The sequence below is a fragment of the Melanerpes formicivorus genome, unplaced genomic scaffold, assembly GCF_026170545.1.
Source record: "Melanerpes formicivorus ecotype bairdi unplaced genomic scaffold, bMelFor1.0.p_v2 SCAF_12, whole genome shotgun sequence".
NCBI classification, from domain to species: domain Eukaryota; kingdom Metazoa; phylum Chordata; class Aves; order Piciformes; family Picidae; genus Melanerpes; species Melanerpes formicivorus.
The window spans coordinates 18170445-18195916 of NW_027142364.1; the positions used below are offsets into that span (position 1 = coordinate 18170445).

Sequence of the window (25472 nt, forward strand, 5' to 3'; positions counted from 1 at the left end):
GGTACTGCTAGGCTTAAAGGAGTTAAATGCAAGAGAGATTGGTTGTCTTAACTTTTCAGAGTGTCTGCAACTGATTGTAACACACTCTCTTACCTTAGAGTGCAGGCAAGAGAAATTGGAAAGTGCTTCCCCCTAAATTTAAATGATGAGGTAACATTGACTGTATTGTGTATGTAGCAATTGGAAGTGGATTAGCTCCCAGCAGTTGAAGTCAAACACAAAGCTCAGTTGTATGGTTTCACACTTAGATTTCTGACAGTGTTAAAGTGGGATCATTGTGCCTTTGGTGCAGGCCAAGCTTCCACTTGTGTAGGAGCTGCAGCAAAGAACTTCAAAGACAGGTTACTAGTATTAATACTTTTCATTTATCTTTCCCTGGAGCAGGTTTTGCTGCATTTGGCCAGGCAAAGCCTGTAGTAACTCCTTTTGGACAAGTTGCAGCTGTTGGAGTACCTAGTAACCCTTTTATGGTAAGTGAGTTCTTGCATGACAGTAACTTCTGTCTGAAGTGTAATCTGTAGTGCTTCGCTTAAACACAGATTTTGTTATTATGGGGGTGTTTGCTTCAATTAAGGGATAGCAGCATGTGAACCTCCTAAATACAAGCTGGTGTTATGATGACACAGTATTTGTAAGCTGTTCAAATCCAACCAGAGGTACTTGTATACTGTTCTCTGGCATCAGTGTAACTTCAGAGACTGCCAAAGAAAATGAAAGCTGCAACATAAACCACAAATATCCTAATAGGTTGCTTGCTTCTTTCCATAGTCTCCATTTATGACTTACATTAAGGAAAATGGTCTGGAATGCTTATTTTCTTTCTTTTCTTTCCCCCAGGCTGGTGCACCAACAGGACAATTTCCAACAGGAAGCTCATCAACCAATCCTTTCTTATAGCCTTATAGACACTTTATCCAAAAGAACTCTTACGTGGTCACATAACATCTCTGCGCCTCTTGCACTGTTGTCTTGTTTCACTGATATTAGCTTTAAACACAAAAGAAGTCTTTAAGAAGTACAAATAAAAGCCTGCATTGTGTACCTTTAAAAAAAAAAGAAAAAGAAAAAAAAAAGATTTAAACCCCTTCCCCATAAAATACACAAACCCTAAAGAAAGTCAACCTCCCACCAGGTAATAACGTGCAAACCAGAGGGCTGTGGTAACATCCTTGAACCTGTGAGCTGGCAGGTGAAGAGTAGCGGTATCATGTATATTGAAATTGGCTAATAAGTTATTGCAGATACCACATTCATTATGCTGCAGTACTGTACATATTTTTCTTAGAAGATAGCTATTTGTGCATATCAGTATTTGTAACTTTAACACATTGTTATGTGAAAAAAATGTTACTGGGAAATAGATCAGCCACTTTAAGGTGCTGTTGTATCTCTTGGAAGGAACGAACTGCAGCGTTTTAACCGTTGGCAGTCACAAAGTTCAGCTGAAGGTTTGTTCATTTCTCAAAACGTTTTCCTTTCCTAAGAGCTCTTCTATTTATACATGCCTAAATCTCTAATGTTAGAGGGATACCTGTCTGCATAATAAAGCTGATCATGTTTTGCTACAGTTTGCAGGTGAACAAAAAAATAAATATTAGCAGAAACAATTGTGTAGCTTTATTTCTGTGGAGCAGCACCTTGTTGGGTTGCAGTGTGCATACTGAGAGTCTTGTACGCAGATGAGGCCTCAAAGGCATATGCTGTAAGGTGAGTGAAGCTTTACATTTCCACGTGCCTCACCAGGATGTGTTTTTGTCCTTGAGATGGAGCTGGCTGTCCTAGCTGAAGTGGCCTGTTGCACAGGGAGATGTTCGGTGAGCCTGGGTTATTGTGACTCAGCTGCTGGATAATGGAGGATGCTGGAAACAGTGAGGAGGAAGCTCCCTGAGAAAAGGTTAGCTGCAGGAGACACAGTTTTGTGGGTAGTGGGGTTTCATTTACTGGAATGTTTCCTGCTATGCTGGAATGGGATTTGTAAAGGTGTGTGGGAAAGAAGTCTGGCTTGTCTAGTCTGGTAGCAAGAAGGGTCAAGAAAAATGTAACTGCATCAGAGTAGTTGGTGATGGTGTTCAACTGGCTTAACTTCAAGTATAATACTGAAACTAAGCAAATAATGTAAAGATACTGTGAATGTGTAAACTGTCAGCTTAAAGCTTTCTGACCAGCTGGAGAACAACATTTTAACAGCTTTCAGGATAACAGAGTAAATGATCAGGTTAACTTTTTTGAGAAAAGGATGTCAAAGCCCATGAGGCAAAGGTGGAAGTTCTCAAAGGTAAGGCCTTTCCCTTTTACCTGCCTGAATGTTGGAGCCTGTTGTTCCTCATGGAGCTCAGCAGTTGTATCTGCCTGTAAAAACACTTATGTGCCAGTGCTTTTGACTGTTGCCTGCCAGTGCTGGGAGGTGTCATGATGTCTGTATCTTACCTTTGGGTTTTTTTAAGCTTTGGACATCCCAAAGCAGGGGACCAGTGGCTTATACAAGCTGCTTACAGCAGGATTCCTCACTTAACTGTGTTTGTGCTGTTGGTGTATGTAAAGTTAATTCAGACTTGAAATCTGTTTTTTCCCTTCTTGTGGAGACTGCTGGCTGGAGTCTGGTGTATAGTTTAATTCTCAGGGTTCTCTGGAAAGTCCCCTGAACAAATCCCCAGCCAGGAAGGGTTTCCAGGATGTTGGTGGCACCCTTGGTCTCACCACTGTGTTTTATCATGGTATAAATTAACAGCACTTGTCTGTGTCTGACCTTGCCTAGTTTGGGATAGTAACACAAATGCAGTAGAGAGGGGAACTGCAAGGATTCAGAAGGGTCTGTAGAACACTTAAACCTGCTTATTACATGCAACTGCACCAAATCAGCCCAATGTCTACTCAGTGAGATGGGAATGAGAATAGTCCTGTGTTCTTCTAGACTGATTCTTTGGGCTGGGGCTGTGCTGGGTAGCACTGTGGTTATCCACTTTGGAATGTACTGAAGTAGTGTCTTTGGGGGAAAAAAGGTTTATTGCTCTTTGTTAACTTGCTTTGAAAATACCTGTAACAATTTCCAGTTGGAAAAAGTCTTCGAAAGGCTTCTGTGACAAGCTTTCCAATGCACCATTTTGCTGCTGTGGGACATCTGCTTCTTTAGATCCCCTGGGAATGTTTGGATGTTTCATCTGTGGCTAAATGGCCTTTAAATGAAACAGCCGAAGTGAAAGTTCAAAGGCTGTGTTCTCTAAGTTGTTCTGCTGTGAGGTTCAGGTATCTGTATGGATTCTGCTTGCTGAGCATTAGTAGAGGTTTGGGTACCACATCACTAGACATGCTGAAATAGAAGATTGTTTGAGGATTGTTTGGTGTTAAAGTACTGGGGGGAAAAAGGGGAAATCCCTTCTTGAGGCAGGCTCCTGCTGGCCGGGTGCGGCACTGACAAGTCCTGCCTGATGAGCATGATGCTTCTCCACGTGCATTGTTCAGGTGACCGTGTCAGCAGTGCTTCTTGCAGCCACTTTGTCCCTGTTGTTACTGATGGGTGATTTCACCATCCATGTTGACATTTCTGCATTTACTGGAGATCAAAGTGTATGCACTTCTGATCAGGAAGATGCCAGCTATGACTGTGAAGTAGCTGCTGTAAATGAGAAACTGGGAAAAGGAAGAGGAGTTAGTCAAACTGCCATTGCTGTTAGCTGATAACCTAAGGGTTGTCCCTCCACTGCTGCGTTCCCCGTCACCCACACCCCAAAATAGTCCCATTTTGGAAGGATTCAAGAAGTCTGGTTGGTTGACTTCATCCTTTAGGAAGCCTGCAGTAGTAAGAGGAGGGGGAGAGAATACTCTGCTGTGTGCTTCCCCTCCCCAGAGGGGAGAGCTGCCCTGCCCTTTCCTGCTCTTCTCTGGAAAGATGGAAGCTAGTGACTTGGAGCTCCTTCAGGACCTAAGTTTAAATTCAGAAATGTAATGGGGAATTATGAGATTAGTTCATTGTCAGAGCTGGAGTACCTTAGGGGTGCATCTGTTGACAGATGTAACTCAGAATCACCTTAGGAGTTGACTCAGAGCTTGTCTGTCAGCTTGTTTCCCTGCTTCTGTTTTGGCAATAAAATTGTGAATAGTAATATTTAAATGAAAAGCTCTTGAGCAGTAAGTGGTGGTCTTCTGCTCTGTGAAAGTAGTAGTAAAATAATTGCAAAGATCCCAGATTGGAAGTACCGGAGGACAAGTAGGCTGTGGTAGGTAATGCCAGCTCACTGTAAAAGAACCTGGTTTTCCAGTGAGTTGCTGTCCCAGGCCAGAACATCGCCTGATGTACTCCCAAAGGAGGAGTGGTGGGGAACTGAGAGCAGCATGAGTGATACAGCTTACCTGGGTGTTGACAGCCAGTCCCAGCCCTTTTGGATCTACCACAACCACAGTTAGAATGGTCTGAATCACCAGCGCAATGAAGTTGTTGAAACCAAACACCAGGGCATAGCGTTCCATGCTCAGGATGACGGCAATCTGGAACCTGAGAGTGAACCAGCAGGTGAACTAAACTCTGGAGAGCATGAACTTCACAGTTTAGTTGGGGGGGGAAGTTTGTAAAAACAGTTTAATGGTGCACAGGAGAGTCTTCAGTTGCGGCTGTTAACCTAGAGCAGCTTCACCTTGGCAGAAATCCTTTGTTTCTCTGGGTTTGCATCCTCCTTTCTGAGAGTAAATACTTTTGCTAAATTATGACTATGCATTTGGTCATTTAAAGAATACTTCCACATATAGATCACTTAATAGCTAAGAGCACTGTTTAACTTGGTTACTTGTTGTGATAGGTCATAATTCCAAACATAATTTTACATAAACTAGAAATAATGTGCTGCTGTTGTGACCTGCTTAAATCTTATTTCTAGGGGAGCTTCCATTCAAAGTAGTAAATTTAAACACACAAATAAGTTTAGTGGTGTTACACTTACGTGGCTATTGTTATGAGCAACATATAGCATGCCTTAAACACAAGGTAACCAGCATAACATGCCCAGATGTTCTCAGTGAAGTGCATGAGAAAGAGAGCTCCAGCGTCCATTGCAGAGAAAAACCCCAGAGCCAGCTCTCCAGAAAGGTCCCAGTTTAATTTGACGTATCCAACTGCCATGGATGTTGCTGAGCCTGATTAAAAAGAGTAATTAGTCCTTGGAAACATCATCATCCTCCTAGAGCCATTGCATTACTGTGGTGATGGATGGAACAACTTAAACCTTTGTATTGAAGACTGGTTTTGGAAAAACCTGCTGATGAAGCTGTACAGCAGAATCATAGAATTGTTAGGGTTGGAAGGGACCTCAAGGATCATCTAGTTCCAATCCCCCTGCCATGGGCAGGGACACCTCACACTAGATCAGGTTGCTCAGAGCCACATACATTGCCCAGGGACTGTTTGATGTTACATATTGGTGACTGTTGCTGCTGGCTTTGGTCCTCACAGGAGATAAACCGAAAGGCACTGAAGACATTACTGGAGAATGCCATCAGCACAGATTGGGTTAAAGTAGTTGCCAGTGATCTTTCACTCACCCAGAAACGTAGCTATTGCTTCCACAGCCCCGTTGTACACTGCTGAGCTGTGGGAGGGAGCTCTGGTGTCCCACAGCACTTGGATGTAGTTCAGAACCTGGTTAAAGCCAGCGGTAGCCAGGGCCCACCACAGGGACCAGCACAAAAGTTTGCTGGAGCTGTAGCAGTCCCTCAGGTCCTGGCCCAGCTGCACCAGTACTCTCAGCATGTGGTTCTGGGGCTTGGCCTTTTCAGCTGGTTTCTCGGATGCTGGTCTCTCAGCAGACACAGTGGAGCTTCTGTCCTCCTGGCAGTTTGATGGCCTGTGGGAGTCAAGTGTGGTGATGCCTGCTTTATGTGGCCCTGGAAGAGTTTCTGGGCTGTCTTTTCTGTGGAAGAACATGCTCTTCTGGGGCATGGGGAGGAAGAAGGAACACACAAAGGCCAAGGACACGGAAGCCAAAGTAATGGCATTAAGGTGGAAGTAGGAAACATGTGCCAAGGAAACCAGCAGCTGTCCCAGCGTGGCAGCAATGGTGGCTGCAGCAAGGGTGACGCTTCTGCAGTAGCTTGTGGCTTTCTGATAGTGGTCGGTACTGATGACACTGTAGATGTAGGCATAGTAGGCGACCTCGCTGGCTGTTACCAAGCCATAGAAGAACTCCACCAGCTGCATGGCCAGCACTCCCTGTGCAAAGAGGAGCAGGAGCCAGGTGACAATGAAGCTGACACCTTGGAGGAGGAGGACAGGCTTGTAGCGCACATAGTCTGTCATCAGGAAGACTGGGACAAGGAGTGCGAGGTACGAGTATGTCCAGACTGGGAAAATCTCGCTGGTCACCTAGGAGAAAATAAAGAGGAAATGTAAAACAAAAGCCAAGAAAACTCCCAACAACAGAACCAACCAACCCCAAACATTCAAAATGTTGGTTTTGAAGTTTTGTGCTGATGGTAAGTTTGGCTGACAGAGCCAGTATCTGTGCTGCATTTACCTTTTGAGTTAAGCATTCTTGCTGAAGTCACAAGGTATCCAATTTTGCTTTGTGTATTTCATATAGAAGAAGACAATTCTTCTTTCTGCTTTAAATGAAGTAGGGGGGAAACCCCAACTACCCACACCATGGAGAGCTTTCATTGCAAGAAACACTGGGTTCATGCTGTGCATTAACATTTGCTGCTGTGCATCAGGAATGGCAGTTCCTTCTGTTAGCTCTCTGTGGGTGTACCAAGATTGTGTTTTCCAGTTATGCTCTTAGTTCCATAATTCAGCTGATTGTTAACTTTTTTCCCTTAGGGAAGGCACAGAGCAGCTAGTGCTGAACACAGGAGCAGAGCAAGGAAAGGCAGTGCATGCTTTTGTCAAAAGAAAGCCTGTTTTTGAATGTGAGCCTGACCTTCCCAGGTCAATGACTGCATAAACCAGCCCTGTAAGGTCAGTAGCAATACACCAAGTGTCGGGAAGTTCACTTGGTGCTTTTATGGCCTGCAATCACGGTGTCACTAACCAATTCCACCATTAGTGCAATCACAGTGTCACTAACCAATTCCACCATCAGTGTAAAAAATGACTCAGTGTTGCCCTGCCTCTTGGGTTCTAGGTGGAGAGGACTAACTGACCCGATTTTGCTGAAAATGCCACTTACTGAAACAACCATCAGTGTTTCTGAAGACCTTAGAACTTGGGGACTTGAGTATTGACATTATGCAAAAGAGGGAACTCACTGTTTTCCAGAAGCATCTTAAATACAAATCTAGATAATAGACTTGTAACTGGCCATCTCCCCTTCAGTTATTGCTGTAACACAATGCTTTAAGCGTTTTAATTATTACTCAATAGTTACATACCTCTTCAAGTGTTAGGTTTTTGTCTGGCCCTGTCAGATAAGGAGTGAGGAAAGCTTCTGATGGCCTCATGGTGGAGAAAAATCCATTTGCACAGATGATCAGTGTGGGATAAATCCAGCTGCGGCCTTCAGTTCCCTTCCAGCAATCCATAGTCTACCTAAAATTAAAGGTAATCAAGAAATGAGTACAACAGGAGTTCTGTGAAGATGCTCTTCACAGCTAATAGTTTTCTGCAAGTTCAAGTTTTAACTAACCCTCCTTCAGCTTGTGCTGCTTTTGCTGAACCAGGTGCTGATGGCAGGTGCAGCTTGTAAATTAACAACTTGGATCAAGGTGCACTGGTGGTGGCAAACTTCTGCCTCAGCATTGTCTGTTAAAGGTTGTTTTTAATGATGTGCCTGGAGTTGTGACTCTCTTCAGTGCAGGAATAAGTTCCATCCCAGTCTCCTTTCAGAATAAATGAGCAGGCAAACTGTTACTAAAGCTCATTTTTGGCATGCTGAAGGAGACACTTTCCTGTTTATTAGCAGCCTGAGAGACTAGTGGGATGGTGGAGAAACTATCTGTTCATGGTATTTGCTTTGAGTCAGAAAAGAGGAATTTTGACTTCACTTGTGTAAGTGATGATCAAAAGGAACAGAGTGAGACTTCTTTTTTCCTAGTTATTGGCAGCAGAAAGAGGTCTAAAGAGATTTTGGGTGTTTAAGCTTATTTTACTACTTTCATGTTGGTCAGTCCTATCATTCCTGGAAAACAAGTGAAACAATGTTCTGAAAGAGCAGGAAAGCAGAGCTCTGATGTATTCTTAATCCAGATGTTACAAGAAGTTTCTCTTAAATTGTTGAATTCTTCTTTGCAGCAGGCATTCTTTAAAAGTGCTTCTGCCTGTGCTGTGAGGTTGGTTGTATTACAGCTTAGCATAAACAGCATGTTTTTGAGGCAGGATTTCTGTGACCTCAGAGAAATGTTGCCCTAACCTTGAAACCTTCTTTTAAATGATTGTCTCTGGTTATTATCTTCCAATTACAACTCATTTTATGTCCAGTATAGCCTATGTTACACTCAGCTCCAGATCTGCTTAAGAAATATTCTAATATATGTTATCTTCTCAAAATAAAAACATCAGACCCTGTGCATCAATCTTGCCTTGCTTCTAAATGCACCAAGCCAACTCACTTCTGAGTGACTCTAAAGGTAACAGGTCACCTGCCAAAGTTTGAAGTAGTTGTGCACTTGCTGTGGTGCATCTGCAGTTTCTTTCTGGGATGACTTTGTCTTGTAGAAGAGAAGCCAGAACCTCTGTTAGGACTGGAACTAGTAAGAAATTTTCATGTCTTCATTTCCTAAAAGTTCTTTCTAAACTTGATAATTATAATAGACTTTGAATAAACAATTGATCACAGCTTTCTGCTTGTGGAATTTGAGGTATGCAGGGAGTGCAAAGGAAAGCTTCTCCTTTGCAGGTTTTATCAGCCAACAGAGTTCCACCTTTAAGATAAAGCCTTTAAGACTTGCAGTAGCTTAATGATTAATAAAACCTGACATGGCAAGGATGTAATCACTTGATTGAATTTTTGTGTTAATGAACACCTTTAAAAGCTCTGATCTCCTGCTCATAAGTAAAGCACAGCCCCCAGTTTGCAGTCTGGGCTGACACTGATCCTCACCTTCATACAGCACAGTGGCCTCTGGGATCATGGGGCTCTTACTGTTCTGATTTTGCATGTGCAGGGAACTGGACAAGGGGTACCTCCCATTACTAGCCAAAAATTACACCTCTATAAGACCAATCTGTCACTTCAGGGCAAACAAACAAGATGATATGCTTTTAAGCTTAAGAAAAAATAATAAAAATGCTGCTGTGTCAAATTCTTTCCTTTATGTGAATAATTCTTACTTTTAGGCTGGATTCCTGTGGTCTTCTAGGGTTTATCAGAAGATGGAGCTGACCTTGAGGCCTGTTGGTGGGGTATGTGTTGACACTTGGGAGCAGGTGGCCCTATGTGCTACCTATAGCAGCTTCCTGAGCTGGGCAGAGCCTGGTTTTGTGCTGGAGGTATGGAAGGTTCTCACACACCTTCATGTGTGAGGTGTAGTCAGGAGAAGTGCTCAGGGAAGCCAAGCTTGCCTTTGCATTTCATCCTTTTTTGCCAATGGCTTCTGAGAGAAAAGGGCCATAGGAAGATGCTGCTGGGTAGGTCCATAGGCCTGCTGAGGAACACTTCTTGGGGAACCTGCATAGTGCATGGCTAATTCTTACTTGCTTTGAATTCAAAGATATCATTTGTGTGCTGCCTTGTTGGCCAGGCCAAGCCTTACTGGCTTGCTGGGCTGTACCCACTCGTGTGTGAGAGGGGGTTGTAGCTACTGGGACCAGTGTGCTGATTTCTGGAGTTCCATAGTTACATGGAATCCTTTAGTATGGTGGGAAAAAGATAAACAGTTAATGCTAAAAGCTCCAAGGAGAGATGGATTTGTTCAGTTTCCTTTTGCTGCAGAACCAGAGCCTTGCTTATTATTTGCCAAGTCTCCCCTGTCTCCTCTCCAGCTTTTACAGCTGCGTTGGTGTCCTGTTTTGAGTTAGAACAGAACTAATTCTGTTCAGTGATTACCACTGTTCTGCTTGAAGCCAGTTCACAACAGAGAATGCCCACAAAGTGCATAGGAGTAACAACAAAGCCTAGAAGATGGGTTTATTTGACCAAATCCTACTGATTGCCCTGTGACAGGAATCAAACTGCTCCTCTTCTGGCTGCTCTTGCCTCTGGGCAGTTTGTCTAGTTAGAATATGTGACACTGTATGGAAAGCATACACTGTACAGCTGAGATCTATCTCCACAGGAAAGGTATTATCTGTAAAGGCTGAGTGTTTTCTATTTTTCATTAATTAGATGTATGTATTGGAAGCCAGAAGCTAGCAGCAGTATGGAAATAACTTTAACAGATGGATGTAATTTATATCAAATTAGGCATTCACTATGCAAAATATTTTTTCATCTCTTTTTTTTTTTTCATGTCCTGGACTAACAGTTCTTTGTTCTGCACTAAATTTGCTGTAGGACTTGATGTTTCTTGGTAAATTCCAAGATGCTGACCCTGCCAAATCCTTGGCCAAGATCAGTGGCCCTCCCTCACTTGGCACTCAAAAGCACATAGTGGTAGCTTTTTTTTCCAGTTATACATATTTTTGGGTATTCCTGTTAATCTGGACTTTTCCTGTGTGGAATCTTGCAAAATTCCTCCATGCTGCATTTCTCTGGTTTTAGTCCATATTACTCAATCCCTTCCCTTCCTGCCCTCCCCCTTCCCTCCCCACACTGAGATGGGAAGACACTCAGTCCTGAATTTAATTGTACTGAAGTACAAGGAAAGAAACAGAGCTCTGCCATTTAGTTTTGACTCTTAAGTTCTTACCTTTTGGCTGAGGCTGCTGTGCAGTTGGTATGGTGTTTTTGTGGCAGTTTTCAAATATGAGTCAAGCAACCTCTGTGGCTTAGCATTTCATAGTCAACCTGCTGAGAAAGGTTGTGTAAGTCCTGCTTCTCTGCACCCCCACTTCTCATGTGGGCTTTTACTTCAGATGGGAGAAGCCCATCCTCTTCAATAAGAACAGGTACACTGCTGCAAACACAATTCCTTCTTCCCTGATTAAGAACATGATATGTTCTGGGGGAGTGCACCTTTCACCCACGTGCACAGCAGCCGCTTGCCTGGGTTGCAGACAAGAGCTGGAATATGCACACTAGGTTGAACTCTGATCCTTGCCACTGTGGACACCAAGGTAGTTGCTCTGTTCCTGTGTATCAATAACTGCAATTAAGTCATTTATAGGTATTTAAATATCTAAAGCAACTTAATCTTTCCCTCTTGGCCCAGCACCATTATAGTGAATTCCTGGCTGGCAGAGGCTGTGATCAAGTGCTGTAATCACTCAGCATTGCTGTTCAGCCTGTGGTGTGTGTGCACCTTGCACTGCCATTCCCCAATTCGAGGAGGGCCTGGCCAGGTTGGTCCATCTGCCTGTTGCCTACAGCCCTGTCATCCAGCTGGCTGCAGCCTGCTCTTTTGATGTGTGCTCAGCACAGCTCGGGTGCTCTCTGCAAGATACTGCCATTTTCTTCCTGCATTGGCTTGTGATGAGCATACCAGTGCATCTGACCAAGAAAATCCCAGCTATGACTCTGAAGTGGCTGCCTTAAATTAAAAACTGGGAAGGGGAGAGAGAAAGGCAGAAGAACTAAACAAAAACATGTCAGGGAAGCGCTGCTGCTTCTGGGGGTGTCAGGTGTTTTGTTCACCTGTGGTTTGGCACAGTTTGTTTGAGATTTGTGTTGAGATTAAGCAACCCCTTAGCTTTTCCACCAAAGAGCAGATCTTTGAGGAAGGAAGAACTGCCCCTTGCTTCCAATCCTGTGGCATCTTAATGAACATTGGAGGGGTGGAAAGAGTAGGAAGATGATGATTTTCTTTTTCCTAATTAGTGCAAAATGTAGAAGTAGCTTGGTTAGACTCATTTACATTATTCATGACCATGTGTATCACTTGGTCCTTTTTAGGTCTTCCTTGCACATTTCAGTGCTGTCATCACACTGGCTTCAATAAATACACCTTGACTTTGTATCAGCGTTTCCAACAACAACAGTGAGACTATTTATGATGTTCTGCATGCTACTGCTCTTCATTCCAAAGTCCAGATTTTTAGCATTTAATTCAGTCTTTAATCTTTTAAAGTAACTTTTGCATTCTCTGTGCAGAATATTTAAATAGCTTTAGTCTTCTCCAAATCTGTGGGAGTAGAAAGCTGCCCCAGCTGAGAGCCCATCTGGGAAAACGACAGTCAGCACATTTCAGCTGACTCCAACATGAGTGAAATTGAGATGGCTGAAGTCAGGGGTGTTTTGTGAGGCATCTCACTCCAATTAAATACCCAGAGTATGGGCAGAAAAATCTACTACTGACACTGAAGTACAGATTTGGTTTGGTCCTGAGCTGAAGTTAGAAATCAAGTGTCATTTTACTTGAGCTAAAATAACTTCAGTAATCCCAGCTATGTCTCATGGCCTTGACCTCCTCTGACAGCACTTGGTCATGTTGATTCGGCATCTGAGACAAACAGCCTGAATTTTGGGGTAAAATGGCTGTTACTCATTGTTGTGTTAGGCAACAAAAGCTGGTCAGATAGCGGGGCCTGGTTATGTTCTGATGTATCTCCCTTTGAAAGGTCAAACCCAGCATCTGTAATCCTAACTGCTGTGCTAAAAGAGAGGAATAATGGCTGACACGAGGGACGAGGAACGTGTCTGGATTTCTAGAGGAGAAAGAATTAAATTGTTCTCTGGCAAAGCAATTTCTTTCTTGGTAAAGCTCTGAAGGTGCATTGGGTAGACAGTCAATAGTAAGGAAGCTGATGGCACTGACCTGAGTCTCTACAAATCCAGGACAACTGCTGTAAGAATGGTCTGAGTCACCAGGGCAACAAAGCTGTTGAAGCCAAACATCAGGACATAATGCTCCACAGTAATCTAGGACCTGATGGGAGGCCAGTAGTTAGTTCCCACATAGAAAGCTGTTGCTCTGCTTGGTTGATGAAGAGAAATGATTTGTGCAGACAAGATATGAAGAACAGAGTAAATGGGGCTTCATTTGTCTGCTGCTGCTTTGTTTCTCTACTTTTGATAAAAGAGTGGCTTGGTCTTCTGAGGGATCTTGTTTGAGTTTGTGTTCAGTGTTCTTTTGTATTCCTTCTTTACACCATAATAATCAGGGAATATATTTATATAAGTTTATGTTGGGGAAGGCTTGTAAGTGGTTTAAAGCAAAAAAACTCAACAGGTTAAACCCAACCAGCAGGTTAACCTATTTTCTCAATACATAAGTGAGGGAAAAGTAACACACAAAAACCCAGGGCTGAGGTGAAAAAACATAAAAAATAAAATATATGAAGTAAGAATAGTGTTTACTGAGTAAATCAGATCATCATAGTACAAAATACATAATGACTTTAGCTGAATTGCAGGGGGAAAAAGCACAGCACAAAGCAGCAGCAAGCAGAAGTGAGTAAGCTGAAAGCCCAAATGAGAATACTCTTCCCCCATCCCTTTGTCCCATGCCATCCCAGCAGAAGAGCCCATACCCAAAACCCCAGAAGCCAAAAGCAGCATCTGGAACAAGAAGCATCTTATGTTGCAATCTGAACTACAAGCCCCATAATACTTTGCTCCAGCCAGCGCTTTCATTTCTGAAGCTGGCACAACTGCAGCCTGGTGTGAGTAACAGCATGAGATTAAACTTAACCCATGACAGTGCTCTCTGCCAAATCTTTCCTTGCCTTTCTGTAGTTTGTGGCATGCCATGACATGCACCAGCGGGCTGATCTAGACAGAATGGGCTCTTGAAAGCTGGTTGTCAAGGCATGATTATCTCCATTGCTCACTTTGTGTCCTCCATTCCAGGAAGCAGGAGAACTGCTTCTATGTTGTGCTCTTTCCATTGCCTTCGGTAATAAAGATCCCCTGTACCTCATCTAATGCCTGCCTAGGTAAGCATTCAGTGCCCTTTTGGTAACTTTTCTTTTATGGTTGTTTAGAACAAAACTGACATAATTAGACATTGAAGTGTCCTTGTCTTTACCTAAACAGCTATGTCTAGTGATCAGTGACCTCTGAGTAAACAAAGGGATGCCCAAACTGAAGCTAAAGCCTGGTCAGTATTCTGTGCAGCACTTTAAGCCTTGATACTTGTGTTGCTATTGTTATAAGGAGCATATAGCATGCTTTGAAGATGGGATAGTTGGCATAGTGTGTTCAGATGTTGGTAGTGAAGTGCCTGAGAGAACCAGCATCCATTGCAGAGAAGATCTGTAAAGCCAGTTCTAAAATAAGGTCCCAGTTAGTTTGTGTGTTGTACTAGGAAAGATGTTACCAAGCCTGGAGAAAGAGGAAAAACCAGGCAGCCTCAATCACCAAGTCTTGCCACCCTCACATGCTGAATAATGAAGCAGAGCAGTTCTGGAGTGCTTTGAAGGCATTTCTAATCCCTTCTGAAGCCATGTAGATGACTGGTCATTTTCAGACAACTGCATAAATCAAGTCTCTGCCCTTCCTGTCTTAGTGCTTTATTCCACTCCACAGGATAAATTGCTGGAAGGATCTATTATTTAGCTGTCTGTATCCAGCTTGTATCTCTAGGGAAGGAATTAAGAAGATGGTCTGGAGCTCAAGAGCAACTCTTCCAGTTTCTACTACCTCAATTTATAGTTCAGCTTATAAACTCTCAAGCTGAACAGTTCAGCTCTGTGCAGCTCATAAAGGATCCGGGCTCCCCAAAAAGGGAATTTGTTGAGGTATTGAGTGACTAAATTCAGGGAGATGTGAAAAGATAGGTGCCTTTGGGGGGACATGCTACCATGACACATCTGTTGTGAAGGTGCCACCTGACTGTCCATCTCAGGGGCTTGTACAGTTATAACACCTACATGGAGAAATGAGCAACTGCATGAGAAAAAGGAATTCATCAAAGGCTAGAGACAGAGGTTAAGTGCTTCTAACCCACGATTCAGTTGGTCTGTTTAGTTGCCTACCTCAGGACAAGAAATTTTTAATATTAGAAGTATCTCTCACTCCATTGAGATTAACCTGATGCCCAGGTGTGATGCAGACGTGTTCGTTTCAATGTTGGATCGCAACCCAATGTCTTGCGCAAGTTCCCTACAGCAGCACGCTGTGTGAAAGCCAGCCAAGACAGGGTGATACCTTTTGGTAGTGCTACGTGGTGTGGGAATCTGGGACAAAAAAGTAACGTCATGAGATCAGTGAGGGTGGTTTTATGCAAATCTCTGTATCTTGGAGTGACTAAAATGATTTGGTTTTTTATTCCAGCTTGCACAAATATTTCTCTAGAGGATTATATTCTTTTAGTGTACAGCCTTTGTGAGTTGTACACTAGGCAAGAGGATGCCTCTGAAGCTGGATATAAAGTCTGCATGACTTGTACGCTCTCTGCATACTGGTAGGATAACTCTGGGTGTTCCAGCCCTCCAGAAAACCAGCATAGCTTCAACAGCTTGGTACGTCAGAGAATGAAGTTTTGATGCTCAAGGACCAGCATAGAAGTTTCCTGAAGCTGGAGCGATCCCTCAGGTCCTGGCCCAGCTGTACCAGTACTCTCAGCATGTGGTTCTGGGGTTTGGCATTTTCATCTGGTTTCTTGGATGCTGGTCTTCTCTCAGCAGACACAGTGGATCTTTTGTCCTCCTGGCAGCTTGATGGCCTGTGGGAGTTGAGTGTGGTGCCTGCTTTATGTGGCCCTGGAAGAGTTTGAGCTGTCTTTCCTGTGGAAGAACTCCGCCAGCTGCATAGCCACCACTCCCTGTGCCAAGAGGAGCAGGAGCCAGGTGACAATGAAGCTGACACCTTGGAGGAGGAGGACAGGCTTGTAGCGCACATAGTCTGTCATCAGGAAGACTGGGACAAGGAGTACAAGATAGGAGTATGTCCAGACTGGGAGAATCACAGAATACATGTGGCAGGAAGAGACCTCAAAGATCATCCAGTCCAACTCTCGACCCAGCACTGAAGGGTCAGCAGTAAACCATCTCCCTAAGCACCAGGTCCACACACAGCTTAAACACCTCCAGGAATGGTGACTCCACTGCTGCCCTGGGCAGACCATTCCAATGTTTCAGAACCCTTTCAGTGAAGAAATATTTCTTAATATCCAGCCTAAACCAATCTTGCTGGTCTCCTAGTAGAGAAGAGGAAATCTCTGTAGTGGTATTTATTTTAAAGGGTTTTGGAGAGGGAAGTTTTTGCTCTGAAGGAACTCATTAAATATATAACCACACTGAGGCAGCCTGTGGCTGTTGAGCAGGCAAATGGATCTTAAACCCATTAAATGGATCTTTTATTTATGCTGTAAATTGTAACCTGCCAAAGCTGGTTACAATAGTGCTTTGGTTTTGGTTTTATCTTTGTATAAAAGCTTTGCTTAAATTTTTGCTTTTGCTGCTCCATGTAAAAGGAAAGGCAGTGTAAAACCATGTCTTCTCTATGGTCAGGTTTTTGTCAGGCCCTGTTTAGGGTGTCAGGAGAGGTGCTGATGGTTTCATCGTGTAGAAGAATCCATAGAAGCATAGAAACAGGGTGGGAAGAAGTCAAGGGGTTGCTTTTCTTCTGCTTCCAGCAGCCCATGGCCCTTGCAGCACAGCTGAGGAGCAATGTGCTTAGAAGGGTGACGATGCCCAGGCAGGCACAGAGGTGTTGAGTAATTGATTTGCAGTTTGTGGTTTCTGATGCTAAGGGGTGCTCGTTACAGGCTGGCAGTTGGGAAGCATTTTTATTCATAACTTTGAAGTGAACAGCTTTCTCTGGTATTTATCTGCTGCTTCTATCTTTGTAGGTAGAGAATGAGTTAGAAGGATTTTAAGTAGGAAACATAAATGATGCTGTTATTCAGCCTGCAGTGACCGAGCTAATCGTGGGGAAAAGGCCTTCTAGACAAAAGTTGCTGAAGACTGAGCATTAAGCTTTCTTTGGGCACCATGCAATCATTATAAATTGAATGACAAGTAACTGGCTGAATGACAAGTAACTAATCCTGAACTGCTGTGGTTTCTCTTTCCCCTCCCAGATGTGCATGGCTGTACTGCTGCAGAGAGCTGGTAACTCTGGAGCCTAGTAGATAAGAGCTGCTAATAAACACAGACAGGATGTTGAGCCAGATCCTCAGCTGGGATTAGCTGTGTCACAATCCAGTTTGGATACAGGCATCCTATTTTCAATCTATGAAGAACATTTTCAGTCACTGAAGGTAATAATTGGCACTAACATAAAACGAAGCAGATTTTATTTTGTTGTTATTTCTAACTGAGATTTATGGAATAAATTAAACTTTGCAACTCTACTGGACAGAGCCCAAAGAGCAGTCAGAAGGGGTGTAACAGCCACACAAAGGAAGCAGACATGAAGTTATGCTCCATACTCTTTGTTGGTACAGGTGATGTCAGGAATCTAAACCTATACAACCTGAAGCCCCCCTGGTGAGGACTTGTTACCAGCTGGCATTTCCATCACCCTGCTTCTGGCTTTCACCCATTTACCTCCTGAGAATTATTTTTCTCTGTGAAAGCTGAAGAAAGATCTCTTTCAAACAAGCCAGAAATGTTCATGTTCCTTTTGACTGCATCACTCCAGATGGGATGGGCAGGTGTGATATATGATGTAACAGGCAGCAGGCATTAGGCATCTTTGCTAGTTTCACAGCAGGATAGCACGTTTAACTAAATGGCCTGGTGCACTGAGAGAAGAGTGCAGACCACAGGGAATTACTGAATGTTATGCACGACTGCTGAAATCACTGACTGTGACCGCTTATACGGCAACAGCTGGGCTCTGTGGTGGGAGCCACTAGGGGGCAAGGTGGCCCCAGTAAAGGAGAAAAGTGTGCAGGAGGAGCTAGAGACACACTGGGGGTACTTGAGGGAAGTTGCATTTCTGTCCCTCCTTCCTCCCCAGGTGTTTGTTGGAAAAGCTGCTGCTGCAAATGTGGACGGACCAGTTCTGCCCCTGCCCGGGATCATGCTCGTTTAGCCTCCATAACACCTCCCTGCTCTCCTTACAGAGGGTAATCATTAAAGTTTTACATCACACTAATGCCATACGAATGCTTCCTGTGGTGCTGAGGGGTTCAGAGAAAAGCACCAGGAGAAGTGGGGATAAAGAGCATCTCTAGCGGTGTAATGGAGAACATCTGTACAAGTTAGCTCTGCCATTGTGTGTGCAGTAACTTCTGTTTTGAGCTATATACAGTAAAAGTTCAGGTGTCATCAGTCACCACATCCCTCCAGTCCCAGCACATACACTGTCTGGTGGTTTCTGGTGAATTTACTCTGAGACACCTGATTTGGGCTGGCAGATCAGTCAGGTGAGAAGTTTCCCTCCTGACTTAAGAAGCTGTGCAGGAAAAAAAGCAGTGAGAAAGGCAGTGGGTTGAGGACTTGGTTTTGGTGGTGCCCTTGGGGAGAGGAAGGTGAGCCTGGCACCCCAGCCCTTTGCTGCTGCAACCCCTACTGTTGCACCCTCTGCATTCATAACCACAAACCTCTGACAAGGAGACCTGTACCTCTGTGTTTGTGGGAGGGATCTGACTTGTTCCCATTCAGTCACCACTTATGGTGAATTTGTCTCTTATAAATCTAGGGTTTTAACTTTTGGAGAGGTGGTGGGATGCCTTGGTGGTGTTCTGCAGCAAACCAATCCTGTTTCTTCTTTCTCCTCTCCATTGTTGGTTAGTGCCAGAGATGCCAGCTCTTCTCCCATGCAGCCTGACCCAGTCCACAGCTCCCCACAGACTGCTCTCTTCTCTCCTCCCTCTTTCCCTTGTCATGAAGTTCATATATAATCATACCTTGTTTGTTGAAGCTCTTTCCTTCTTACTTCCAAGGGAAAGGTCCCCTTTTAGTATTTTGAGCCTCTCTTCTAGCCGTCCGGTGTGTACTGCAGCTACTGGACTGCACTTGGGTTTTGTGCTTTTCCTGTTCTTCTGGTATTTCAGCTTACTCTCAACACCTCCTTTGAAAACATTTCCGGCCGGCTTTCAGCATCCACTTCCAGCACCCTTAAAGGAACAGCCAGATAATCCTGGCCTGTCCTTGTCCAAAGGCAGCAGTAAATCAAGAACCAAATTTGGGTTTGGTGCTTGGCTGGCACAAAAGCAATAGAGCTCATCCTTTTCCCAGAGAGTTTTGGATACTTTTGACAGAGTGCGTGGCTTGGAACCCATATGTGCCTCAAAATGGTCTATATTAAAGATGGAGCCGTTAGCTGTGTGTGGGTAATGGCAGTGATGAGGGAGAATACCAGTGTTGCAGGTTTTCAATATTTCCCCACTAAATACAGGGGGATTAGTAATCTTCTGGCAGACTTAAAAATTAAAACACTTTGCTTCCCCCTGACTGTTGTCTATGGGCAAATTTCTCAATCTTTTGCATAGGTGAGTTCTCACAGTCCTGCTGAAGATGGAGGTGGTCCTACAGTCACCTTCAGAAGATCCTGCCAGCAGTCACTGACACGTATTCCAGAGCTACTTTGGTTCTGCATGTTTAACTGATCCTGTAGGTATAGGGTGAGGCCTCTCCTTTTGAAAGGAGACTCTATACTTTCACTTGATTTTTGTTCTAGAGGGCTCTTGCTGAAATACAGAGAACTTCTGCTGAAGCAAGCAACATTTTACTCTGGGCTTACGTTGACTTACTGAGGTAAGAATCCAAATTGGATTTCTCAGCACTGAGAAAAAAATCCCTAAATTGTGGTTTTCTTGTGATTCAATAATGAGAATGATTTAAATAACTTCCAGTGATGATAGTTGTGGGTTTTTTCCTGCTTTCAGGTAATTTGCTATCCTCTATCTGTTCTTTCTATGCTTTCCAGTCCATCTCATTTATATCTGAAATCTAATCCTTTTCCATGGATCAATGCCAAAGGGATGGCAACAAAACTGTGATGGGCTTATGCAAGTTTTTTGACAGTCTGAGGTCTTTGTCATAAGCCACTTGCAGCAGAGCTTGGGTGCTGGGTTTGGAGAGGACCATGGTCTTCACACTGGATTGGAAAGCAGGCTGGTCAGAAGCCAAAGGCATTTTTGTAGTGTGGTCACCATCATGTTGATGAGACAAGAAATTCTGGGGAGAGAAGGGGAAAGAAAAGCAGTAAGAGAACAAGACTGCAAACCTCTGTTACCCCGGTACCTTCTTCCGTCTCTGCTGCCCCTTGGGCTTGATCCTGCTGTTATCTCTGGTGATTCACAGATTGGCAGCAAGGCAGAGTGCCTCACCTCAGCTGTGTGAAGTACATCTCCCTCTCTCAAACTGATTGGAAGCTGATGTAGGCAGTAACTTTCAGCTGTTTTTTTGACACCTGCCTTACTCAGGAGAAGAGACTTTGCAAATCAGACTGGAAGCTTATGCTTATGGAATAACATGTACTATACTCCCTTAAAGAAATAGTGATAGCAAGGAAAACAGCTGGGGCTGACACTGAAGGTTTTTCTCCATTGGTGGTTGTATACAGCCCCCACACTGAAAGGCTGCAATAGCAGTTATAAGGATTAAGCTGCCTTGGCTTCATCAGAGCCAAGGGTATTCACAGGGCAAGCTCCCTTTCTGATTTATGGATGAACAGATCTTGATCTCTTCTCACATACTTCATGCCCCTGGTGTGAACAAGCTGCTGTTTGCAGCCTGAACTCTGTGGTGCGTGGGTGAGGGTTTCCACAGCTTGCCTCTCGGCTGAAAGTCACGTAGTGCTCTCAAGGTGGGGAGACTTTCACGTGCTGGGCTCAAATGCTTTTCATCTGACACATTAAATACTTATGCAAGGTCTGCTGTAGAATATTTAGCTAGAAAGTGCATTAATCCAAGGGGCAAGCTAGAGAATATATTCAGCCAAACTAATGTTTCAGGTGCTTGGATTAAATATGAGTGGTTCCTTGCCTAAGGGTATTTTTCACTACCTCACTACCTACTTGTTGCAAATGTCTTCCTTTTTATCCAGCCACTCTTCTTGTCCATGTCACTGGAGTGTGTTGCCATTTGCAGGGCACTGGCTGCTGGTAGCAGTGTAGGGTGTGGAACTAACAGCTGTCTCACTAACAGTTGGTGGTGCTGCTGTGTGTTTGTGTCAATTCTTTTTCCAACAGAGAATATTTTAGTGGTGGCACAAATAGGACCTGGATGTCTTACTATGTCATACTAAGATAGCCTCATCCCTTGACAATGGAGAATGCAGAAGTTTTGTAATGAGTTTATGAAGACTGGTTGAACCTTCTTTACCTGCAGAGCCACACTTTAAGTCCCTGTTTGTACACTGCTAGCTCTGAGCTGGGTTGAAAGGAATGCTTCATCCTCTTCATCCCCCATTATTAGAAAGGTGAAGTTCTGTTTCTTCAGTTTTCTGCAATATAAACCACTGGTTGGATTTTCTTCTCTTTAGGGTACAGTGTCATTGTTGAGTTAAATGTAGGTGATGGGTCAACACTTCCACAGTGGAGACTGGCCAGGGAAGTGAGAATAGAAGTGACGCTTGTTCTCTTGGGAGTGTTCCCAGGACCTCGTCACAGCATCACAGTGCTGCAATTTGGTCCATGTCTCTTGTGAAAGCCCATCAAGACTTTGGTACCTTTCCAAATAAAAGTGCTTCAGGTTGTCTGAGGACCAGGTTTGTTGAGCAAGATTTCTCCCATTTACTTTCTGGCTTGGACTGGCACACTCCCAGATGAGCTCTGCAAAGCTGTGTGTCCGAGAAGAGGCCAGGTGCTTGCCCAGAAAACAGTCCAGAGTGTGAAGGTACCTGCAAAATTCATTGTTCAGATTGAAGCAGTTTGTGAGCTTTCCTCTTTGATTTGTGGGTCTAAGAATGCAGGAAGACTAATTTTTTTGTTATGATTTAAAACTACCTCTGAACAACAACAACAAAATCAAAGCAAATAAGCGGAATAGATGACAAAGTTTCCAGGATCGAGCAGACAGATGATACATTATGTATGGTCTCCCTCTGGACCTCAGAGTGTATTTTAGCCCTAACAGCCAAATTTATTTGTTGCAATTTTACCAACTGCAAAATGAAGTCTAAAAGTAGCCTGATTCAAAGCTGACTGTAAGCTGGAAAATGTCTTCCTGTTGCCCTGTTACAGCAGGGCAGAAAGGCTTACAGGAGGATAGCTTGCACCTTAAGCAGTTCCTTTTGTTCTCCTTGCATTTTCTTTCCTGATCATCATCAGAGGAGAGGAGCTGTCTCTCTGTTTGCGGGATTCTCTGGGGATTTTCCTTTTCCTATAGTGGTTGCTGTAGGTCTGCTAGCTGTTGGTGGGGATACTGGGCTCTGGTTCCCTCTGCCTCAGAAGCAACATGTCTATCAGTTCTTCTAATGGTATTGAAGCCATTGTTGTTCAAAGGAAGAGCAGCGGTTTGGTATTTCTGGATGATCTTAAAGGTCTTTTCCCAGTCGGTTCTCTGATTCTATAAATGATCCTGGCAAAAGAGAAGTGGTTGCACTTCTGTTATGATTACAAAGTTATCATTCACCATCACTTTAAGATTGTCAGTGTGGTCCACACGTTGGCTTTGAGCTCCTCACTTTTGCAAACTGTGGTTGAGAAACACATTTGTGTTCTGTGGCTAATAAGAACATTTTGCTTGATGCTTCCCTGACACGAGCTATGTGCTATGTGTAAGAATGAAACCAAAGTACCAAATGCTCTAAAAAACCTGTGGTCTGTTTGCTCTTTCTCATCGGCGCCGACCATAGATGACTCCCATGACAGCTGAGATCCACATGACCAATGAGCCAGCCATGGTCCACATAGCAAGTGGTGTCTGGGTAGAGTTTGTGCCAGCTCTCACTGGTTTTATTTTTAAGTAGAAATTAAAAGAATATAATTTTTTTCAATTCAGTTCAGACAGTGTTCAGCAAAACAAACAAACACCACCACCAACAAAACAAAAAGGTGAAAACCAGTCTATTATGAGAAGAGAATGAAAGAATCTATTAAGCTTCATGTTCAGAATTTGGAGGGCACTCCTGTCCTAGGCAGATGTGTCTAGTATCAATATCCCACTCCCAGCAAACCCCAGCATCTCCGGGTTTGCTGCTGGATGATTTGACCTGGTGACTTTGCTATCCCATCTGTAATGTTTGTAAGAATGCTATACAATCTCACTGAGTATGCCCTCTTAACTTGAGCTTTAGCCTTTCTTTGACTGCATGCATTTTTCACCCCCAGTCAAGCAACAAGAAGGAAATGATATGTAGATCGAAGATCTCATTTACATTGATTGATTAATGCTTTTAGTGACTCATGCGGCTCAATGTGCCACGTGATTGCCAAAGAGAGGTAAGAGGCAAAACCTGACAGGATTTTTGAGTAACACTTCCTGTGGTAAGATCACTTTGAGGTGTGATCCATTGTGCACTTGCCCTACAAGCCTCCCACCAGTGGCAGACTTTGCCCCATTCTTGTGGTCAGACAGCTCGTCTCAGAGACCCACATTTGCATCACTGTGTGTAGGAAGCTTCAGCCCAGCACTTCTGCTCTAGGTGTTTTTGTTTTGTTGTTTTGTTTTTCCTCTCAAGGTGCATCTCATCACAGACACTGTGGGAGAAGTGGAATCAGGCCAGGTAGTGTAGGGTCCTGCTGGAAAAATGTTTGTTGCATTTTGGCAAGTGTACCTAACTAGCTGGATGCTTCGTTCGGTTCTAATCTCTAATAAGGTTTGGGAGAGACTTGAAGCAAACATACCATGATGCTGGTGCTTGCTTGAAAGTGAGAATTCTTGTACTCAGAATGTCCTGGATTCTTCTAACACCTTGATTTCTTCCCAGTTCAAAAGAGTTTGGATAATAGTCACCAAAAACTTGTAGTGGCTGTTGGTGTGTGGTTGGTTGGGGTTTTTTTTTCCCCCCCCTTGAAACATTGTCTTGGTTTGTCCCTTTCATGAAGCTTTTTTTCCTTTTCTTTAGATGGTCTAAGTTTATCTCCATGTGCTTTTATCTTCCTGTCAGACTTTTCAAAAGCAGCAGTTGCCTTGTACATATTGTATGCTGAAGCTCTGGCCCTGGTTCCCAGGTCTCTTGGTGCACTAGGTTGTGTACAAACATGAAGAAAGAGAGGACCATTCTCTGATCTGAGGATGGGTTAGTTAGTTACTTGAGGTGAAGATTTCTTTGAAGCCCAGATTGCTTGGCCTACAATACCTTGTGTCTGAGCAGCTTTTCTGGTTCTTGCTGACCAAGCCTGTTTATACAGGAGCCCTTGAATCTGTGAGCAGTCTTGTGTGGCTGGAAACAGCACCATACTAAGCCATGGGCTAAGGCACCACCTTAGCCATGGGCCTGACCAACTGGGCACTGCTGTGTCTGACTGGAGTTGTCCGTGCCAGCACTGAGGTGAGAAAGTGAAAATGAGTGAAAATGAGGACAAGCAAAATATGCTTTAAGCAGCCAAGGGGAACCTTGCAGAAAGAGAGACAGACTGGCCCTTGCAGGTGTTTCCCTAGTGGGAACTAGGGCAAGACTTCCCTGTATTAGGGACCGCATGTGCCTCTTGCAGATATCAAGAAGTGAGAACCAAGGTCTAGAAAAGGAGTTCTAAGAGTGTAGGAGGATAAGAAAGACAGCATCTCAGATTTGTTAGAAGTACCCATGAGAACTGGGATGGTAGGACCCAGGGATGTGTATTCCTTGGAAATAGAGCAGGACTCTTGGACAGAGATAAATCCAAGATGGCTGCTTTGGGCAGTCTTGGTTTAAGTCCCCCCCACAGGAAAGTCCCTACAACATCACTGTAGTGTTGAAAAGATACGGTCATTGCAGCCCAAACCTTGAGAAGTTCTGTGTCCATGGCTGCTCTGCCAGTGTGCATGACCCAGCCACTCAAGGGTTCACTAGTAGCTATTGCAAACAAATGTTTGGTATTTGATTGGTAATTCCAAACAGCAGGTGGTACTGGGAATTTTTAAGCTAGTCTGCTGGTAATACATAACCAAATACCAGTCATTAATCAGGTACTAAGCAGTCCAGAGGGATCAAGTAATCTCTGTGTAAGGTGTGGCTTAGTAGAACTTTTAGTCAGTGAATTTTCTTGGTCAGTTTAAAACTTTACCATTTCATGTCACTAGGTGCTTCTTCTTCCTTTTTCCTTTTTAGGGCTTGTTATATTTGTTTTAGGGCAACTTGAGGAAGCAAACCTAGGACATGAGGGAGGAGGAAAAAGAAAGGCAGCTTCACATTTTCTGAATTATTATCTTCTAACTTTTAGACAAAACTATCCCCATGTGTCACTTGAATTAATGACTAGCTTCAGCCTGCCTAAAGCTAAATTTCTAATGAAGTTTAAGTGCCAGATCTTTTGTTCCCACCTCTGTTCTTGTTTATGAATTGTCATACTGTGGAAAAGGTCACATATATCTCTTTCATAATTGCCAAGGAGTACTATCTGTTTTCCCCTCGATCTGAATTAAATGTTTTTAAGTGCAAACACTCATTTGTTAACGCTCAAAGGCTCCTCGATGTTCAGATTATGGCTTTTGGCCTCAACCACTCTCCTTTTCCAGATCATCTTTGAGATCT

General features: G+C 43.7%; 2 protein-coding genes across 14 annotated transcripts in view; one reads left to right on the plus strand and one right to left on the minus strand.

Annotated features, from left to right (window-relative positions):
* The window catches only part of AGFG1 (ArfGAP with FG repeats 1), a 36692-nt gene extending 35766 nt beyond the window's left edge, over positions 1-926 (plus strand). For all 9 annotated transcript variants that reach the window (XM_068145535.1, XM_068145536.1, XM_068145542.1 and 6 more), the window contains 2 exons: positions 385-470; positions 838-926. In XM_068145535.1, the coding sequence (XP_068001636.1) occupies positions 385-470; positions 838-897 (146 nt within the window). In that variant the 3' untranslated portion in view covers positions 898-926. The remainder of the gene's footprint in view (positions 1-384; positions 471-837) is intronic.
* SLC19A3 (solute carrier family 19 member 3) lies at positions 837-18854 on the minus strand. Of its 5 annotated transcripts, XM_068145550.1 has the most exons (8): positions 18757-18854; positions 12772-12882; positions 10768-10865; positions 7354-7510; positions 5530-6349; positions 4932-5124; positions 4348-4489; positions 837-3627 (listed from the first exon to the last, which is right to left on the minus strand). In XM_068145550.1, the coding sequence occupies exons 4-8, from the start codon at positions 7501-7503 to the stop codon at positions 3505-3507; spliced, it is 1428 nt and encodes a 475-aa protein (XP_068001651.1). In that variant the 5' UTR covers positions 7504-7510; positions 10768-10865; positions 12772-12882; positions 18757-18854; the 3' UTR covers positions 837-3504. The 5 variants fall into 5 exon arrangements, with proteins under 5 accessions (XP_068001651.1, XP_068001646.1, XP_068001647.1 ...); XM_068145545.1 differs by lacking the exon at positions 837-3627 and having other exon boundaries at positions 3992-4489; XM_068145546.1 differs by lacking the exons at positions 837-3627; positions 12772-12882 and having other exon boundaries at positions 3992-4489.
* Between the last annotated feature and the right edge of the window lie 6618 nt (positions 18855-25472).